Source organism: Giraffa tippelskirchi, chromosome 11, assembly GCF_054371585.1.
Source record: "Giraffa tippelskirchi isolate mGirTip1 chromosome 11, T2T-mGirTip1v1.2.pri, whole genome shotgun sequence".
Lineage (NCBI taxonomy): Eukaryota > Metazoa > Chordata > Mammalia > Artiodactyla > Giraffidae > Giraffa > Giraffa tippelskirchi.
In genome coordinates this window covers 123,877,355-123,899,401 of record NC_137285.1, presented here as the reverse complement: position 1 = coordinate 123,899,401, position 22,047 = coordinate 123,877,355, and the positions used below count along the sequence as shown (strand labels likewise).

Genomic DNA, 22,047 nt, shown 5'->3' with positions numbered 1-22,047 from the left:
TAAACTGATTGGACACATAAAGAGATAAGCTTTTATTTTCCTTTACGTTCACTCATATGGGTATCTTACTCCCCAGGGATGAGGAAGAAATAAGATGCTCTTATGTTTAGATTGAAAGTGGTAGTAATAAAAATTTAATAAGAATGATGTAACTAGGAGATGTGCCCTTTTATTCTTAGTACCAGAAGAGCTCACACCTAGAAGTTTTATGCCGTATGCTTTTCTGTTAACAAAGAGCTTGTTCTGCTACTTTTGTTACCCTGCTAAAAGCAACCTAGTGATCTGATAATCCAGAAAGAAGTTTAAAATTTTTTTGATTTTTATTCTACACCATTACTAGCTTGTCTTTGGGGGAAGTTCATTTTTTTCCACATATCTAAATTGTAACTGTACATGTATTTTGGGAGTAATCCATAGACACGTTGTAAATTTTATAATGCCCTCTATACTCTATACCTTTCATTCCCTAAAGGGAACCATCTGGCCCTAGGAACTTCTGTTTAATTTTAATTATTTATGAAAGCTTGCTTTTCTTCTTAATATTTTATGAAAAGCTTTGTGCATGTAACTGAAGCAGATATTGTTAGATTTTCTCTAGTATAGTAATTCTAAAGGTGGTTCTACTGGCCTTACAATTTGTTTATATATGCTTGCTTTGTGTCTGTATAAGGAAATTCCTACCAATTAATAATGTAGCTCTTTTAACAATTCAGAAATAACAAGGTTATTCTATATTTCTTTAGAAATTAAATTGTCTAGTATTGTCACTCTTCATACCTTAAAGATGTACCAAAAAAGTAAACTTAATAAAATAAAGGGGAAAATCACATGCTCATCTCAAAAACACAGGAAAAGCATATGACAAAATTCAGCACTCTCTTATGATAAAAACGCTCAGCAAATTAGGAATCGAAGGGAACTTCCTGAACATGGTAAGAGGCATTTTTTAAAAACCTATATCATATATCATACTCAGTGTTGAAAGACTCAAAGCTTTCCCTGTCTAAGATAGGATCAGACAAGGATGCCCACTTTCACTACTACTATTCACCATGTAGTGAATGGGCTTCCCTTGTGGCTCAGCTGGTAAAGAATCTGCCTGTAATGTGGGAGACCTGGATTCAATCACTGGGTTGGGAAGATCCCCTGGAGAAGGGAAAGGCTACCCACTCCAGTATTCTGGCCTGGAGAATTCCATGGATTGTATAGTCCATGGGTCGCAAAGAGTTGGACACAACTAAGCAACTTTCACTCATTCACCATTGTACTGAACATTCTGATCTGAGTAAGTAGGCAGGAAACAGAAATAGGAGGCACCAAAATGGAAAGAAAGATGTAAAAGTATGTATTTGCACATGACATTATTGTATATAAAAAACCATATAGAATCCACAGAAGTCCTGGAGCTAGTAAATGAACTCAGCAAAAGTTGCAAATACAAAATCAAAACACAAAAATCTGTTATGTTTCTATACTTTATCAGTGAATGAACTGAAAGAAAATTATGAAAATAATTCCAGTTACAATAGTATTTGAAGAATAAATACCTAGAAATGAATTTAACCAAAACACAAAAGACTTGTACTTTGAAAAACTATAAAACATTGCTGAAATTAAAGAAGACCCAAATAAATGGAAATAATAAATGCTTATGGATTAGAAGATTTCATATCTCTAATATTTCAGTATTCCCCAAAGCAATTTATAGATTCAGTGCAATTCCTATCAAAATTCCAATGGCCTTTTTTGCAGAAATGGAACAGCCAGTCCTGAAATTCATGTGGAACTACAAGGGATCCTGAAACATTGAAAAGGAAAAACAAAATTGGAGGACTCACACATCCCAGTTTTAAAACTTACTACAAAGTTATGGTAATTAAGAGTGTCGTGCTAGCATAAAGCTAGACATGTAAGAATTGAGAGTCCAGAAATAAGCTCAAACATCTGTGGCCAATTGATTTCGACAAGGTTGTCAAGGCCATTTGATAGAGAAAGAATAGTCGCTTGAACAAGAGGTGATAAAACAATAGGATAACCACATGCAAAAGAATAAACTTAAACCCCTTCCTCACCCCATATATAAAAATTAACTCAAAATGGGCCGACAACCTAAAACTGTAAAATTATAGAAGAAAATACAGAAGTAAATCTTTGTGACCTTGGGTTTGCCCGTTTATTCTTAGAGTTAACATGAAAGCGCAGCAGCAAAAGACAATTGACAACTGAACTTCATCAAATGACAAGGTTTATGCATCAAAGAACATTGTGGAAAATGGGAAAAGGCCCATAGGATGGGAGAAATATTTATAAATCATGTGCCTGACAGGCATTTAATATTCAAAATATATAAGTAACTTTTACAACTCAACACGTAAAAGACAAATGACCGAATTTAAAAATGGGCAAAGGACTTGAATAGACATTTTCCCAAGGAAAATGTACACATGAAAAGATCCTAAGCACCATTAGTTATTGGAGAAATGGAAATGAAAACCACAGTGAAATACCACTTCCTACCTAGTAGGATAGCTTTAATAATTAAAACAACACACATATAATAGCAAGTATTGACAGGGATGTGGTAAAATTAGAACTCTTGTACATTGTAGGAATGTAAAATGGTGTAGCCACTGTGGAAAACAGTTCGGTAATTCCTCAAAAAGTGAGACACAGAGTTACCGTATGACACTTCCACTTTTTTTGAAAACAAGTGTTTAAGCAAAAAAATTGTACAGAAATGTTCACAGCAGTGTTGTTCATGGTGAAGTTGCTCAGTTGTGTCCGACTCTTTGCGACCTTATGGACTGTAGACTACCAGGCTCCTCCATCCATGGGATTTTCCAGGCAAGGATACTGGAGTGGGTTGCCATTTCCTTCTCCAGGAGATAATAGCCAATAATTGTAAACACCCTAAATGTCAATCAACTGGTGATTAGATAAATAAAATACAGTTTATCCATACTATGGAATATTATTTGTTCATAAAAAGAAATGAACTACTGATATATCATACAACACATGTCCCACAGAATAAAAAAATATAAATAGCTATTACCATATAAAAAAGATGCTTTTATGGACTAAGTTATAGCCCCTAAAATTCATATGTGGAAGTCCTAACCTCCGGTACCTCAGAATGTGACTGTTCTTGGATATCAGGCCTTTAAAGAGGTTAAGGTAAAATGAAGTCATACGGATAAGCTCTAATCCAATATGACTGGTGTTCATAGAAGGTTAGAGTGCGAATAGGCACAAAGGGAGGTCCACATAAGACACCAGGAAAAGATGATCATCTGCAAGCCAAGGAAAGAGGCCCTCAGAAGAAACCAGCCCTGCCAACACCTTGATTTTGGGCTTCTAGCCTCCAGAACTGTGAGAAAACAGAATTACCTTGTTTAAGCCACCACACCTATGATCCTTTTTCATGGAAGCCCTAGGAAACTAGTACAGATGCTTAAACTTACTAGTAATCAAAGAAGATTCTATTTTACACTTATGAGATTGACAAAAATTGACAGGAATGATTGTTGATGAGAATATGGATTAACAGAAGCTTATATGCTGCCCTGAGGGGTACAGATTGATATATCCAATTTCAACACATTTGGCATCATCTAGTCAATTTAAAGATGCACTTAGCTTATGACTCAGTAGTTCTACTTCTTAGAATACAACATAGAGAAACTTTGTCCGCAGAGTGGGTACCAGAAGACTTTGAGATATTGTTCATAGCAACTTCCTTTGTCAGATTAGAAAAAGGTAGAAATAACCTAACTGTCCACCAACAGTAAGATGAATAATGGAATACCAAATAGCAATAAAAATGAAAGATCTGTAGGCACATGCATTAATATGGATGAGGTTCACAAATGTGATGTTGAGCAAAAAGCAAATTGTAAAACAAGGACCTACTGTATAGCACAAGGAACTACTCAGTATAGTAACTATAATGGAAAAGAATCTGAAAAAGAATGTGTATGTGTATGTGTTTATATAGCTAAATCACTTTGCTTTAACACTTGGAACTAACACAACATTGTAAATTAACCATACTTTAATTTTTAGAAAAGCAACTTGCAAAGAATACACACACATTTATACAGCATTCAGAAATATCCAAGAAAACAGTATCATTTTGAGATACATCATATGTAATCACACTGTTAAAAGGCAAGAAAAAAAGGGGAGCACAGTAAAATTTAGTAGAGTGTTTATATCTAGAGAAGCATGCATTCAGAGAGGCAGATAGTCCCCTAAAGGAGTAAAAAGTGCTTCTGCATGTTGAGGGATTGTTTGCCAAAAGAATCTTATATGTTACAATGGGCCACAGTACATAAATATGTAACATATACTTGTGATATTAAAATATAATCGAAGAGGGCAACTAGGGGAAACATGTTTTAAAAGAGACCTTGGATTGGGGAATGGGAGAGATTCCCCAACTTAAAAAAAATTAAAAAAAAAAAAAGTTGAACACTCCCTTAGGAAGTAAGGTGGAAATGTAATAAGAAGAGGATGTACAGATTTCTATGGTAATGGTAATGTTTTGTTTACTCTCAATGGTGGATACAGAGGTGTTCTTTAACAGCTGTTTATTGAATACTACTTTAGACGGAAGTCATTGTGCTAGTTGCTGAAGGTTACATCAGTAACAAGATTGAAGGCCTGATGTCAGTTGTCATAAGGAGTGACTGAAGGAAGCAGAAAGGGAAAGATTACAAAGGGAATGAGGAGACTTTTGAAAGTGAGGGATATGTCCATTATCTTGATTGTGGTGATTTTTACAGATATACAGGAAAGTTAAAATTTATCAAAGTATACATTTTAAATACGTACAGGTTATTGTATGTATGTCAGTTATACTTCAGTAACACCTTTACAGAGAGAAAAATAGGGCATATATCCCAGAAAAAATGAAAATTTATTTTCACACAGACGCTTACACACAAATGTTCAGAGTAGCTTTTAGTCATAATAGTTGAAAACTAGAAACTCCTTAAATGACCTTCAGTGAGTGAAGGACCAAAATAAATGGTGGTGTTTCCATACTATGAAGTACTACTCAGCAATAAAAAGGAGTGAACTGTTGATACATGCAACAAATTGGATGAACTTCAAGGAAATTATGCTGAATGAAAATAGACTTCCCTAGTGGTCCAGTGGCTAAGACTCCACACTTCCACTGAAAGGGGCACGGGGTTTGATCCCTGGTTGAAGAACTAAGATCCCTCATGTTATGCCATGCGGCCAAAAACATACACCAAAAGGTGTATGGTGCATAATTCCATTATGTAACATTTGTGAAATAGTGTATTTATAGAAATAGGGAACAGATAAGCAGTTGCCAGGAATTAGGGATGAGGAGAGTAGAGGGAAGGGGCTTCCCAGGTAGCTCAGTGGTAAAGAATCCGCCTGCCAGTTCAGGAGATGCAAGTTCAATCCCTGGGTTGGGAAGATCCCCTGGAGAAGGAAATGACAACCCACTCCAGTATTCTTGCCTGGAAAATCCCATAGACAGAGGAGCCTGGGAGGCTACAGTCCATGAGGTGGCAAAAAAGTCAGATGCGACTTAGTCACTAAACAAACAAAGTAGAGGGAACTATTATAGAATAGCACAAGGGAATCATGCGGCAGTGGTTCAGCTAAATATCTTGATTGGGATAGTGATTTCATGAAGTTATATATGTGATAAAGTTGTATAAGCCTTTACACACACATATCCCAAAATGAGTGCATATGTTAATATAACTGGTGAAATCTAAATAAGCTTTATGCTTTGTACCAGTGTTGATTTCCTGATTTTTATATTTACTGTATTTATGCAAGATGCTGACATTGGGAGGTGCACAGGATCTTTCTGCAACTTCCTTTCAAAATGAATTGTTTGAGAGAGAAGACCAGTTACTAACCCAGTGCCTCTATTGTACAGCTCTTGTTTTCCATGTACTTCTCCTACTCACTTTAAAAAAACAAAACAGTGCTTCTTGGGAAAATAGCACTGATTCTAGATCTGGGACATAAAATATTTAAGGTAAACATTAAATAATTAGTCATAATGGAAAGCAGGAAGACTATCAAAAACTACTAGGTCATCTCCAGGGACACAAGATGTGATCTTGCTAGCCAAAGATGGGATTATTTTAGCATTGATAATGATAGCAGTAGATTGAAATAATCAAATATTTTTAAATCCATGACTTTATAATAATTTATTAAAGCTATAATCGATCATTCTTTGGAAGTTACTAGGGAAACAAACCAATTTGAAAACTAGATAAAGGGAAGAGGCAAGCATTTATCCTGCCTTATACAAAATCAGCTTCAAGGTAACTAAATAATTGAGTTTGAAAGTTTCTCTTATAGAAGTGTTCTAGCTAATAAATGAAAAAGGAATGATGGAATTCCTTGAGAAAGTGAGAGAAAAATATAGAAAACTCTCTAGTTCTTGCAGCCCCTAATATGTGTAGGCATTTATCATTGTAGATCTGTTCTATTAGTTTCCTAGGGTTACTCTACAAATTACCATAAACGGGATGACTTAAAATGACTGACATTTATTCCCTCTCGGTTTTGGAAGCCAGAGGTCAGAAATGAAAGTGTCAGCAAGGCTGCACTCCCACCAAAGGCTTTAGAGGATAATCGGTTTCTTACCTCTTTCAGCTTCTGATAGCTTCAGACTTTTGTTTGTCTGTGGTCACATCACTCCAATCTCTGCCTCTTGTCTCACTGGCTCCTCTTCTGTCTGTATTTCCTTCTGTTTGTCTTTTACAATAACATCACTTATCATTACTTTCAGAGCCCAACCACAGAATCAAGAATATTTCCTAATCTCAAAATCCTTAACAATTATATCTGCAAAGGGCTGTTTTCCAAATGAGGTAGCATTCACAAGTTCATTGCTAAGGACAGGGATCTGTCTTTTGAAGAGCCACCAATCGTTCAGCCCACAACAGCTGTTAAGAGCAAAAAGAGGCAAGTCAGAGCCAAGCCTCTTCACAGAAGTAAACACCACCTTGCCAAAAAATAAAACAATAAATGTGAATGCAGTTAAACATCAACTTACAGGACACACAAGAAATAGAACACTACAAGGATGGAGTGAACAAAATTCAGACTATGGGAAACTACAGAACAAAAACTCAGTTTCTTCAACAGGTAAATTGCAAGTGAGGTGGGTGAGGGAGATGGAGGAAGAAACTTATATGTGATTTTTTGGGGGGGCCGCACCACATGCCATGTGAGATCTCAGTTCCCTGATCAGGGATCGAACCTGCAGCCTCTGCACTGGAAGCGTGGATTCTTAACCACTCTACTGCCAGGGAAGTCCCAAGAAATCTATATATGAAATGAAGCCTAAACAACATCATCCACATGCACTGTAGGAAAGTTATTGTGATCCTAATGTGAAAAACTTTAAAAAATATGAACAAAAAATTAAACACTGTTTTATAATCATTGTACATTTTAATATACATTTTCTTAAGTCTGTCTTTTAGACATTTCACTGAAATATTTATAGGTGACATAATATGTCTAGGACTTCCTTCAGTTTAATAGAAGGTGGAAGGGGTAGGTGGGTTTTAGATGAAACAAAAATTGGTGTGTTTTGGAAGTTGGTTGATAGTACGTGGGGACACATTATACTGTTTTCTCTTTAAAATATTCCATAGCAAAAAGTTAAAATTTTTAAAAAGATGAATACCTCCCTCTTGAAAGAAAGAAAGGAAGGAAATTGGGTTTGTTGTGCTTCAGGGGATAGGTTTAGCAACCAGAAGGATGATCCTCTTAGCTTTTTCTGCATGGTGACTAGTGAGGCTGTGTCTCAGGATTGTATCAGGAGCTTTCTCAGTTATTCTAGCTTAAAACTGGAATCCAGGAAAAGAAAAAACACATTTCCCTGTAAGAATATGTTTATTCAGCCAGCCTTCCCTGACCACATATTTTCAATCACTCCTCCTTCCACCCCAACCCTGCAGTCTGAATTAAATAGCACTTGTGCTCTCCTAGTGCCTTCTACGTACTTTGTTAGTATATTTTAATTGTGTAATCTGTTTAATTGTCCAAGTTTCTAGATTATAAATTCCTTGAAGATACTAACTTTGTTTATTCATATTTATTCCTCTGTGTATAACCCCTTCTCTGCTGCGTTTAATATTAGGCCTGATAAGCTCTCTCAGTAAATGGTTGTTGAAGGCAGGGGAGGGGAACAATAGAGAACTGGGATGTAGTGGTAAATAAAATGCAAAATATACCTCCTACTTTCTCCATCTCCTGAATGAATTCTTTCCCCAAGTCTACTAAAGTATAGCCAAAGATGGCTTTAAACTTTTATTTCCTTCTTCTGCCTATCTTCTGGCAGAGGTCTAATGAGCTTTAGCAGATGAAAGACAAGTCAAGGGTAAGCGGTGCAGCAAACTAGAAACTGGATTTCTGTACAATCAAGTGCTGCTGGTTTCCACTCTTTCCCAGGGACTATAACAGTGAATTCTTTTTATACGGCTCTCTTTCGGTGCTATTTGTTTTGCTAGTTTCTGTGCATCAAAATTTCTCTTCTCTATAAACCCCCATCTAGTCTGTTCTTCTTGGTGTGCTTTAAGATGGTAATTGGAATATAACTTCCTTAGAAAGGTGGCAAGAAGTACTAGAAAAATACTATTTTGTGCTGTGTACAAGGTTATCTGGCAGTTTCTTAGTAGATGGCAGCCTCCATAAAGCAAACTTTAAGAGGCCTGCAAAACTTTAGAACTGTTTTAGAAAAAACTGATGTGCTTCCCTGTTTGCATCTACCTATCCCCATTCAGAAGAAGAACATCTTGTGTAATAGCTATCTTTCTGCAGTCTTAAAATAGTACGTATAGTCTAGTCCCCAAATCTGGGCTAGTTTCTAACCTAGTACTTTCCATATTTAGATTCTTGAGAAAATGGGGGACAAGGATAACAACTATTATCCAAAATGAAGGGCTTCCCTGGTGGCTGAGGCTCTATGCTTCCATTTCAGGGGGCCCAGTTTCGATCCCTGGTAAGGGAACTGGATCCCACATGCTCAACTAAGACCTGATGCAGCCAAATAAATAAATAAAAATTTTAAAAATAAGTGAAAAAAATTGTAATTATCATTTTTTTTGACCACGTAGTACTGAATGATTTCTCATTTTTAGAAAACTACAGAAAAAAAAACCTAAACTTTTAAAATGCAATTATTGAACATTTTAACCTTGTTAAAGACTTAAAGATATTTTATTTTCTCTTTAGGTGGTACGAGACTATAATCTTCAGCTGTTTTTACAAGAGAATGCTGTATTTCACAAACCCCAGCCCTTCCAGTTCCAGCCTTGTGACAGTGATACTGTAAGGGAATTCCAGATTTTCATTTTATTTGTTTTTAAGCTATGTTTGTGCTTCAATAACTATTCTCTTTGGAATAGACAGACAAAAAAGGCTGAGTATATCTCAATCTTATAACAAAACCGTAAGGATGCCGAGAAACTGTGACAGTCCTTTCTAAAATATGACTAACACACCCAACATCTTTATGCTAACAACTTTCTACTTAATAGGGTTAAATTATAAAACAAGTTACTGGAAATCTGAAAACTGAACTGAGGGAAGAATAAAAAAATATTCAATAAATTTTTTTTAAATTCAGATGTAAATTTATACTTTCTATTTATGAAATTCTTCACATGTATACCCTTCCAAAGAAACCAGTGGTTTTTAACCAGAATAGAATTAATAAATAGAATAATGAATATGTGTATACAAATATTTTACTGGGTTTCTTAAAAAATTATAGGCCCTTTATAATTCCTTTCAGATTTCTTAGACTGCGGCAGTATTAACACAGATGCCAAATTGGCAATGTATGAAAAGCAAGCATTAATCATATACTTTTATCCTTGAGTTTGCTTTATGAAAAATGATAACCATTTTTGAATTAAAAAAAAAGAACCAGAATACTAATTTAATAACATTTTTTAAAAGGTATTTTACTTCTATAAGGTAAGAAAACACATATCTCTCAATGCAGGTAAGCCAAGAGGGAAGTCAAGTTATACTGGTAAAGTCTGTGGTAAACTTAGAATCAAGACCAGGGGAGTTTATGATACCAGAGTTTAATGGTATCAGTTTAGTAGAAACCTTTGCTGGAGGTATCTTCATTACTTTTCCTACTAAATTTTAAGTAGCCCTGTTAGTGGCTATATAAAGAAATGTAGGAAATCAGGATTTCCCTCTAGATTATTAACCCTTGACCTTAGTAGTGCCTTTTCTATCAGCTTTTGCTTAATGACTCAGAAACATTGTCCTGAGGATACAGGTTATGCACAAGTTTGCCAAGCTTGACTTAAAATTGTGACCTGTTTGAGATTATTTTATCTTTGCCCAGTTTCCTCAGGAAAATGAGGCTGATAGGGACTCACATCTCACTCATCTGAAGCCCCGTGACAACCCTGAATCCTTCTTTGTTTCTAAACACTGTGCTAAATGTTCTTAGCTCTGTGTCCCTGTTTGCCTTACAATTCTAACTCTATGCTGTTTTCTGTCCTTGTGCAATCTGTACTGGGCAGAGTTTAAAAGCTGCCCAGCTGGTGGATATTGAGTTCTCCCCTGTCAGTGCTCTGAGAATGACCATAGCTGAGGTATTTGGGGGTATGGGTCAGGGGTGGGAGGGATGGGGTATGTGGGTTTGCATGTTAAAAGAAGGGTGGGACCTGGTATTGGGATGAAAGTTATAAATATATGTGTAAGGGGCTACTGAATGCATAAGCTGGGGCTTTCCCTTTTCCCTTATAAATTAGGGATTTCTTTTCCTATTTATAGTGAAAGATTGAGCTTCTCATTTGTCATCTTGTCTGAAGCACCTTAGTTTTCCTCAATAGGAGTGCTGGAAAGAACCTTAGAACTAATCTTGCCTTTATTAAAGAGGAAACTGAAGCCTAAAAAGGAAGAGAGAGTTGTCCAGAGTCATACAGTGAATTAATGACACATTGACATCCTAATTGCAGTTTAATGTTCTTCCTAAATACTACTGTATTTTCAGAGAAGAAATGTTCAGCACTTGGGGAGCAATTAATCTTTTCATAGTGGAAAACGATAAATGCTCACACATTTATAAAAATCATCCCAGATTGTCAACTGTTGAAAGAGTTTTAGAATAATCATTTTGAAAATGTTTTTACCTGTAAAATTTGTTGTATATACTTTTTGGTTTGTTGTAGATTAAGTATTCATATTGCCCACAAAAAGTAAAATCCCAAGTAATTGTTTTTACCCAGTATGGACTAGTACTGTTCTTTTATATGAGAAGGAGCCATTGTTTACTTGCTTTCCTGGTTTCCTCCTGGAGTTGGTAGCACTAAGCCTGCCACAGAGTGGAGAGTACCAGTCAGTGCCCCATTACCTTACTTCTCCTGCTGGGTAAATGTAGGGCATGTAGGAAGGACTAATTGCCACTATCTTCTGTTGTGTTCCTGAAATTGCTATTGCTCCTGTCCTCTTCTGGAGCACATTTCAGTTCAACAGACATTGAGTTCCTACTGTACCTATCTGAGTGCCAGTCATTCAGACAGATGCTGAGGATAGCTACTACATGTGAAGAGCCCAAACTTGAGAAGCTCACTGACATGTACACAAATAAGTAAAATATGATCAGGCAAGTGCTGTACCTGACAGAATGCTCTTTGTGTCTGTTGATGAGTACAATTAATGCATCCTGATGTGGTATAATTTTTTTTACAAATTTATAGAGACATTTTTCACCTATTTCAAGTGTATTATTCCCTGATTTTTAGTAAATTTACCAAATTGTACAACCAGCATCACAAATAAGTTTTAGAACATTTTCATGACCCCTGTAAGATCCCTCATGTCCATTTACTGTTAATCCATATTCCCACCCCCTGTGCAGGCAACCTCTAATCTGTTTTCTTTCTTGATAGCTTTACCTTCTCTAGACATTTCATATAAATTGAACCATGCAATACATGGTCTCTTATGTCTTGCTTCTTTCACTTAGCAAGTTTTTGAGGTTCATCTTTGTCTTAGAATGTATCAATAATTTGCTCCTTTTTGTTGCTGAATAGTATTCCACTCGATGAATGTACTACATTTTGTTTATCTGTTCATCAGTGATAGAAATTTAGGTTGTTACCCACTTTTGGCTATCATCAGTAATGCTAATATTAACATTTGTGTACAAGTTAGTGTATGAATATGTTTTCATCACTCTTGAGTTGCTAAATCATATGGTAACTTTATGTTTAACTTTTTAAGAAATTGCCAAACTTTTCCAAAGTGGCTGCCATTTTGTGTTTATGCCTACCATTGTATGTGTGTTTTGTTTCTCCATATCTTCACTGCCATTTGTTATTGTCTGTCTCTTTGCTTATAGTCATCCTAGAGGATATAAAATAGTATCTGATTGCAGTTTTGATATACATTAACCTAATGACTCATGATATTGAATATCTTCTTATAACTTAATAGTGATTCATATATTTATGTTGATAAAATGTTGTTCAGGTCTTTAGTTTTTTTTTTATCAAACTGTTTGTCTTAATATGGATTAGATCTTGAAGGTGAATTGAAATTTACTCTGCAGAATTGAAAAACAGCATGCTGGGAAGTGAAAATAACAATTGAAAATAATAAAAATAATAAGTGACATTTGCTGAAGGTTTATTTCATGTTAGACATTTTTCTAATTGAATTCCTTGTATTAACTCATTTAATCCTCTCAACAATCCTATATTTTAGGTGCCCTTTTTAATCTTCATAGCTGAGGAAACTATGCTTAAGAAATTTACTCAAGATCACTCAGCTAATAAGTATTAGAGCCAGAAAAGCTTGAAAATGCATTACTGTATTTGAAATAGCAAGTAGTTTTGGTACAGTGAAGGAGTTGAACAACACTGTAAATGTAGGTTGCAACCAGATTTTGTGTTTGAGTTTTACATATGGTAGCATATGGAGAACTATGGAATGTTTTCAAGTATGACAGCCATGTGGTAATTGCAAACAAGTTCGCTCTGCAGGACAGTATTGTTCCTTTATTTTATTTTGGATTTTATAATATATATTAGGAACTTTGAATTCCTTATGGATTTAACGCATTCATTTTTATTCACTCAATAGATATTTATTGCATATAATTTGTATATGCCCTTGCTTATATAGACAAGAGTAGTCAATAAATATTTGATCTAGATTTAGATAAGATAAATTTAGGAAAGCCATAGGACTTTTAAAGTCACCATCATGATTAAATGTAACTTATTTTCTTCTGAAAAGTTTTTAATATAACCTATTTCAGATTCCAGTATTTTCGCTACAAAAGTCAAAAATGTACAATTGAAAACAGTTACAGTATTAACCACTGGGATTTAATTAAGGGTTGAAAGTATTGTACTTCTTGGTTGTTTTTGTTTGTTTGTTTGTTTGTTTTGGCTTAATCTTTTTTTATCTGCTAGTACATCAAAATTCCTTTTCATTTTATTTTAATATATGATTATTTTAAGTCATGTTTTAGAGTGATATACCAAAGGGAACTGGCCAAAATGATAAGTCACAGTGATCTATTCTATACAGCCATAGAATTAAATTAGGAATCTTAGGTTAACCTTGAGATTATTATAAGTGACAGTGATCAGTGGCAAGTTCCATCTGATGCAGTAATTTAGTAGCTAGCTCATGGTTAATACTGAAAGATTTATGTTTCTGTTTCCATATAGAATTGCTGATTTCCAAGGTATCCCTTCTTTGTATCTCCTGGTATCAGATGATACCTGAAAGGCAAAAATCTTTCTAGAAATAATAAAGTTCGTCTTTCTTCACTGAAATGAAAGTTTTTAGTATAAGATTGTTCTAAGAAGGATATGGAATGTACCCTAAAATTCCACCCCTCAAAAGAAGGATAAATGTAAATTCTGTGAGAGATTTTACAAGTACATTTATCAGGATCTCTATGTTTAAAGTCATTCAGCTGTCACATGGTAATAACTTTGTGTTAGAGATTCATGCAGGTGTTGTACAATGAGAAATCATGGGCTTTGGAGTCAAATCCTAGCTGTGCTATGTGCTGGCTGTATTTATTTTTGTTTACATATTTATATATATTTAACCTCTCTGATTCAGCTTCCTTATATGAAATGACTGTACTTTATTGAGTTTGAAAATTAAACTTGACTCATTGCCTGGCACATAGTAGATAGAAAATAAATGTTGACAGCCCTTTTTCTCCTATCCTCAAGACAAGCATATTTCTTTCTTTTTTTTAAGGTGTGCCACAAATTACTATGAGAAATACTTAAATATCAAATATAGAAGACATTACCAAGATTATGAAATATGATAACACTTTGTAGTCATGGCCTCCAGTTTTCAACTCCCTTATTCAGTTGATCACTGGAAGTTCCTTGGGATTTTCTCTCCTCTTTTATTCTACAAAGGATAACTCACCAACCTCTCAGCCATTTTTAAGGCTAAAAGGCAATATATCTGGAATAAAGAGTAGCCAATAGCTAATAGTTAGTGTCCATTCTTATTCCTCTTATAAGTACATGACTTGCTCTGCTTAGCACCTTTCTGCCCTACATACATCTCAGTGTGTCTCCCTTCCATTATCAGAACTGGTGTTGTGTACACTTAGGGAGCATTTCCTCACAGGGAAAAGCCCCCAGAGTAGGAAATGGCAAATCCCTCCAGTATTCTTTCATGAAAAATCCCGTGGACAAAAGAGCCCATCAGGCTATAGTCCATGGGGTCACGCAAAGAGTCAGACGTGGCTGAAGCAGCTGCACACACAGCACACATACAAGCCGGAAAACCTTAAGGGAACATTTCCCTCAAACTTCCTGGTGGAGATGAGAAGACCCTTTCCTCTTTACCTTCTCTGAACTGCAAATAATAAGATCTTCACAGAAATGATGAAAAAAAGAAAAGAGCTGACAATTAATTTCCAATATATGATCTTTTCCTGTTATTTAAAATGCTACTTCTGACATTTAATTCCGCCTTCTATAGATTAACAGTTATATTAAATAAGACAACCACTTGCTGTAATTAGAATTTTGCATATTAAAGTTTCACATAAGTGGAGCATTTTTTGCATCTATTTAAAAATAATTATTTAGCAAAAATGTCCTTGTCAGGACTTCCCTGGTGGTCCATTGGCTAAGACTTAGTGCTCCCAATGCAAGGGACCTGGGTTTGATCCCTAGTCAGGGAACTAGATCCACCATGCCGCAACTAAGAGATCCTACATGCCGCAACTAAGACCCAGCACAGCCAAATAAATAAATATATTTTAAATGCCCTTGTCTATAAAAACATCTATATGTGATCAATATATCATGCAGAGCATTTACGTGAAAATTCTCACTGTTACAAATGGCTCTTTCTGTTGATGGGAATCTTATATTACATTTATCATTAGCTCATCAGAATGAATGCATCGTGGTAGAGAATTTATGGAAAATACTCCTGATGAATAGATAGATACCATCCTCCTGTACCTATACTGGCAATAATATCCAAATTGAAAGATTCTGATTATAGACATGAGTGTCCCTTTCTAGAATCAGCAGTATCTACAGTCAGGTGTTCAGAGAGGACTGTCCTAAGTTCTTCAGCCTTAGGACATAAAGGGAATTCAGAAAGGGAATTCCCTGGGAGACCAGTGGTTAGGACTCCTGCTTTTACTGCTGAGGGCCTACATTCAATCCCTGGTCAGCGAATTAAGATCCCGCAAGCCACAGGAACAGCCCCCACCCCGGCCCCCCAAAAAATATTTTTTGTAGTGTAGTTCTTTAAAGTTATTTAATAACTATAAATTTTGAAAAGACTTTATTTTAATATTACTTTCTAAAAAGATGGGTGATTTTTTTTTTTTGATTGGTGTTTTTTAAAAGCAACATTGCTAGGCTCTGAAAGCCTTCCTAAACTCTTGAAACAGTTTGACTTTTGTTTTTCTAAAAACAGCATTAAATCAAAAAATATCTTCTTTTTTTTTTTGGCTACACTGTGCAGCTTATAGGATATTCGCTTCCATCCAGAGATGGAACTTATGTTCCTGCAGTGGAAGTGCAAAGTCCTAGCCACTGGACCACCAGGGAAGTCCCACACTCTCCAATATTCTTGACATATTAGTTTAAGCCAAAAAATGTCTTAGCATTCAGTAAAACTTAGCCAAAATTTCATTGAAAAGAAATTTGTATTTTAGCAATGTCTTTTTCAGTGTTACTCTCTCTATGTTATCAATGTTAGTGTTAGATAAATAGAACAATTAATAAGACAGTATGGTCATATAAGTATGGGCTTCCCTTGTGGCTCAGCTGGCAAAGAATCTGTCTGCAATGCGGGAGACCTGGGTTCGATTCCTAGGTTGGGAAGATCCTCTAGAAAAGGGAAAGACTGCCCACTCCACTACTCTGGCCTGGGTCGCAAAGAGTCAGACATGATTGAGTGACTTTCTCTCTCTCTCTATGGTCATATAAAGATAGCAGGAATCTCAAGAGGTCTCAACATAAGCTGTGGATCTAGCTCTTACTGGCTAAATGGCTTTAGAGAGACACATATCTTTTTTGAGCCTAGATTTCCACACCTATAAATTGAGAATAGTGTCTATTAGTATTGTTTTGCGATCTAAATGTATGTAGAACAGCACAGAGCTTAAATATTCAGTAAATGATACCCTTTTAAAAATTAAAATAGCTGTATAGTTTTCTAATTATAAAAAAGCATTAAAAAAAATTTTCACCTAAACTCTCGCTATTCAGAGGTAACCACAGGTAACATTTTGGCCAATATCCTTCTGAACATTTCTGTGCAGATATATACTTACCTACATATGGACACACAACTTTATATAAGTAGATTTTTTTTATAAGTAGATTATTAATAGACTTGAATTTAAGCTATTTTTTTCTCATTCAGTAGTACATCATAGATATTTAATATCTGCATTATCTATACTCCCTAATCATCTTAGAAATTTGACATCCTGCACCTTCCATGGTTTGTCTTTATGGTTTTCATCTCCAGGACGTCCTAAAATTATGTCATGAATTTAAAATTCAAAGTAAATTAATATGTTTTTAGGAAATTTTGATAATTTTTACAGAGGCCCTTCTGCTCTTGAGACTATCCTCTCAGATAATGCTAAGAAGAAATCTGGAGCAGAGAGCAGTAGCAATAGAATAGCATAATTTCTGGGTCTCTTATGCAGAAAAACACACTGTTCCCTCTGATTACAGCCAATGCGTGAGCCTGCTTGTTCTCTTAATTGCAGCACTGGTAAGGATCTGGGATTTCATGACATCTAGAGATGTCTTGATTTTCAGTTGAGAAAGCTGCAGCCCTGAGAGAAATTAAATACATTAGCCAGAATGACATAGCCAGGCCTCTTTGAGGAGTGAATGTACTTCATATTCAATGGCTACTTTTTAAAGAACGAATAAATTTCATAAAATAAAATGTATAAAGATTCCTTAAGTTGGGGATTCAAAAATAAAAAATTCCTTCCTTAGCCATTCATTTTGAATGGATTTTGTAGTGAGAATTTAAACATGAAAAAAGAGATCTTTTATTTTACAAGAGCAGAGGGATCTCAGTCCTAAAGTGAGCTTTGAGAATCTGGATTAAAATGCATGGCACTAATTTACTATTAGTCCTCTTTCTCCTCTGTTCATCCTGTTCTTCCCCACACAAAATACTTTCCTTTATCCTTTAGAAACTGATTGTAATTCAGTATGTTATTCTCATCATTTCTGAAGGCACCATACTAGTAATCTGGTGGCCTGGCCCTCACTTTATGTTATATTTGTTAACCAGCCCTTACTGAGGGCATTCAATGTACTATTATGCATGGTGCTACATGCCAGGAATGCATACTTTAGGGCCTCAGATTGCCTGAAGACAAACAGGAGGAAACATACGTGCAACAGTCACAGTATACATGCAGCTAACATAACACAGTTACGTTAGCCTGATAGCAGCCACATAGTAGATGTCTTACAAATGAATAAATTAATATAATGGAGATATGTCTAAACTGAAGGAATCCCTGAGTCTGTCTGGAAATATCAGGGAAGATTTCACAGAGAAAGTGAACTTGAACTGAGATTTGAAAAATAACTGGGAATTTGTCTGTGGACCAAAAAAGATAGGGTAGTTATTCCAGCCAGAAAGAAGAGTACTCAAAAGCATAGGCTTGTGTTTGGATTGACATTTATTTTCCAGGAAAAGATCTGTCTGCTTCTGGAATGTTTTATTAAAGCTTGTATGATTTCTGAAATCTGATGTTTCCAAAAATTTCAAGGATCATGTGTAGTTGACCTGAGTTATCAAATAACCCAAACTGACAGACTAATACACTACCTAACCTACATTTAAAAGTCGATAGGAAATTCCTTTTATAGCATTTCTCTTGAGTTTGTAATTTGAACTATTTTTGTGCTATTATGCAGAGAATTGTTATGTTATAATATATGCCTCTTTAAAAATAATCAAGTTAAATAAGTGAACTTTTCAGAAGCTAATCTACTGTGTTGATTGGTATTTAATTTTTAGTCTCATATTCTGCTTTAGGAAAATAACAATGTTTTTTAAATTATTTCTGAATAGCCTATGTAACTCTCCTTTTATATATTTTAACACATTTTTAAGAAGTAAAGGAAAAGTATTAAAAGTATGAACTAAAGATTAAATTAGCCACCATTTTAAAAAGAAGCAGTCACTAACAGTTTCTTTGCCGGAATCAACCACTACTGATACCACCATCTTAAAAAGGTAGTGATCTTTACTAGATTCTAATTTATATTGACCTTTATTTGTGGGAGTGGCATTAGAACATTTCTCTATGTACTGTTTAGTACCCTAGCCTGTGTTTTCCTTATAAGGAATTCTCATTTGTCTAGAACTGTATTATAGGTAGCCATGTTTTTCCATGGCTTGATTTCAGAATTCATGAACACAATTAATCTACTTAATTTTCATTATGTGTCATTCCTTGCCCAGAAGATCCCAAAATCACATCTCCCAGTCAGTGGTATTTGTGATCAGTCCTGATCATTGGCACTCCATTCTGAGTAATAGTAAACCCACAGGGAATGAAAAAAAAAAGCCCTATCTTTATTTCTCCAGCTTTCAAGCACAGATAATACTCAGTAAAAAGGTACAGATTCTGTGTGTGCAAGTTGGCCATGCAGCCAACACACATTTTAGACCTGTTTACCACTTCCTACAATGTGCCTCAGTAATAAAAATTAAAGTTCTCTGTCAGTTGCCTCCTTTCTCATCTACTCTGTGCTATACAAGTTCATTCTTTTTGGATCTCAGTCTTTCATTATATCTTCAACCTTGTTTTTGATTCATTATTTGGGCTATCAAGAACCTAGGAATTATTTGGACTTTTTCATTAGCAAAATGCTCATTTTTTTCGTTTCAAGTAATTTTCTGTTGGGTCTTTAGCAGTTACCGTCTATTGGGTACTTAAACATATGCTATAAGAGAATGTTTTAAATATGACCTCACTTTGTCCTAAATAACCCCTTTGATATAGATGGCATTTTCACCAATTTCAGCTGTAACTAAAGCACACATTAACTAACAACCCAAAAGATCATAAAGCTAGTAAATGGCATAGAGAAGATTAAAACTGGATCTGTCTGGCTCAAAAATCTATACCTGAGCTCTTCAGAGTATACCTTTCTACCATACATCCTATAGATTACATTTCCATTCTGCATTCAGGGTTTAACATTTTAAACCTCGGCTTCTGAGTACAGAGATGAATTGAAATGCCTAGATCCTTTTGCAAACCAAATATAATTCCCTAATAGCCCAAAGAATGAATCAGTATAAAATGTAAATGTAAAGTTGATTAGATTTGGATATGTTTTAATTCATTTATCATTATATCATCTAGCTTTAGCTGAAATGTCTGCATAAAGAAAAAGTTTTTCAACCTTGCCTACAGTCCCCCCCAAAAATATTAAATTTTTAATCCAACTTTAATAAAGATTGTTTTTTATGAATTCTTCATTGTTTAGAAGAAGTTAAAACAGTTTAGTGGTTAAGAGCTCTAATTCTGGAATCAGAAGTTGTAACATTGACTATCTGGTAGACACTGGAAATTTTATTTAACATCTCTGAGCCTCAGTTTCCTTTTCTATAAAATGACCGTGTGACCCATCTCATAAAATTGTTATAAAAGTTACATGAAGCACTTGCCACAGTACCTTGCATAATAGGGATTAACTATTAACTCTTGTTTAGTTAGATTTTGCAGTTTGTTTTTTGTGATCATTTGCTCTAGCATCCCTATCTTTGAGATGACAAATAAAGCCCAGAAGGACAAAAGCTAGCTTGAGGTTTGGTGGTAAGTTGGTGATGGACCTGTAACTAAATCCCAGTATTTTTGAGGATGGTTAGGTTGTGTTGCTGTTATTGTATTATTTTATTTTTTTTCTTTTCACTTCTATCCAATGATTCTTTCTTTAATCCCATTGAAATTATTAAATTGTTTCCATTTTGTCTATGCAAGTATTTTAGTGTCATAGTAAGTTGGCATGAATACTTTTTCTTTTCTGCTTAGCTTAGTTTTCTTCATACCCCAAATGGATCAAGCTACAGTATTAGAGATGAAGTTTTAATGTTCAGCAATGGAAGACAAAAATCTGTGGTCAATTGTGGTTTTTATACTGCCCTCTTTGTCTTCTGCTAATCTCCTATGACATGAGACATTGCTTTCCACAGTAGTGGAGCATGCTTCGTATTTTGAGTGCTGATTAAATGAAGGCCCTCTGGTCTGCCTACAAAATGGTAGTGATTTCAACAAGGATAACAGTACTTTTCCGTCTGTTCTCTCTTGTGTTGTAGAGCCGACAATTAGAATCAGAAACAGGGACCACAGAAGAGCACAGTTTAAACAAAGAAGCTCGGAAATGGGCCACACGTGTGGCAAGGGAGCACAAAACTATTGTTCACCAACAACGGGTAAGTGCAAAAGAGAATCATAGGTTACATCTAACTTAAGTCAAACATCAAACCAGTTTAAGGAGTTGAATTTTATTGTGTGAAAAATATCCGATAGATGTTTTTCCTGTAACTCAACACTCAGCAATGTTTTCTGCTATCTACTAAATACCTGTACAATATATCCCTATAGCTTCTTAATTTTATGCATGTTTATACCTCTTAATCCCCTACCCCTATTTTGCCCCAACCTCATTCTCTCTTTCCACTGGTAACCACTACTTTGTTCTCTATATCTGTGAGTCTGTTTCTTTTTTGTTATTTTCACTAGTTTGTTTTATATTTTAGATTCACATATAAGTGATAACTTGTAGTATTTGTCTTTCTCTGATTTTGAAAAAAAATTTTATTAAATTTATTTGTAATTTCAGTGAAATCTCAGTGAAACTTTAAAAATATTTTCAAAGGAACTTCAAAATCTGATCCTAAAATGTGTCCGATATCTGCCTGCCCAGCAGGAGGAATAAACTTGATTCCTGACTTGGGAAGATCCCCTGGAGGGGGGCATGGCAACCCACTCCAGTATTCTTGCCTAAGAAATCCCATGGACAGAGGAGCCTAGCGGTCTATAGCTAGGGGTTCTTGGGGTCGCAAAAGAATCTGACACAACTTAATGACTAAACAGCAAAACAGCAATAGCCAGTAACAATAATAATGAGACATTTGTAGTTTAGCACATACTGAAAGATGCAGTAATGACTATAGTAATTAAAGCTGTGGCATCATACAGGAGTTAATAAATGTATCAAAGAAAATGATCTGTGTATGTATGGACCTTTAGATATTGATTCAAAAAAACACTATAAAAAGTCATTTTTAGACAAGCAGGGAATGTTAATGATGAACAGCATATTAAGGCTAACAAGGGATTATTGTGAAGTCTGATAATGGTATTATGGTTGTATTTTTGTAAATTTTTAGAGACTTTTGCTAAAGCATGTAGGAATGAAATGACAAGATGTCTAAAATTTGCTTTAAAATGCTTTTCTATTAGCACAGAAAAATAAAGAATAGGTA

The 22,047-nt window shown here is 35.1% G+C and overlaps 1 protein-coding gene across 7 annotated transcripts in view; it reads left to right on the top strand.

The window, feature by feature from the left end:
- The window catches only part of FCHSD2 (FCH and double SH3 domains 2), a 288,868-nt gene that overhangs the window by 220,932 nt on the left and 45,889 nt on the right, over positions 1–22,047 (top strand). For all 7 annotated transcript variants that reach the window (XM_081539493.1, XM_081539492.1, XM_081539495.1 and 4 more), the window contains 2 exons: positions 9,253–9,348; positions 20,875–20,991. In XM_081539493.1, coding sequence (XP_081395619.1) covers positions 9,253–9,348; positions 20,875–20,991 — 213 coding nt within the window. The remainder of the gene's footprint in view (positions 1–9,252; positions 9,349–20,874; positions 20,992–22,047) is intronic.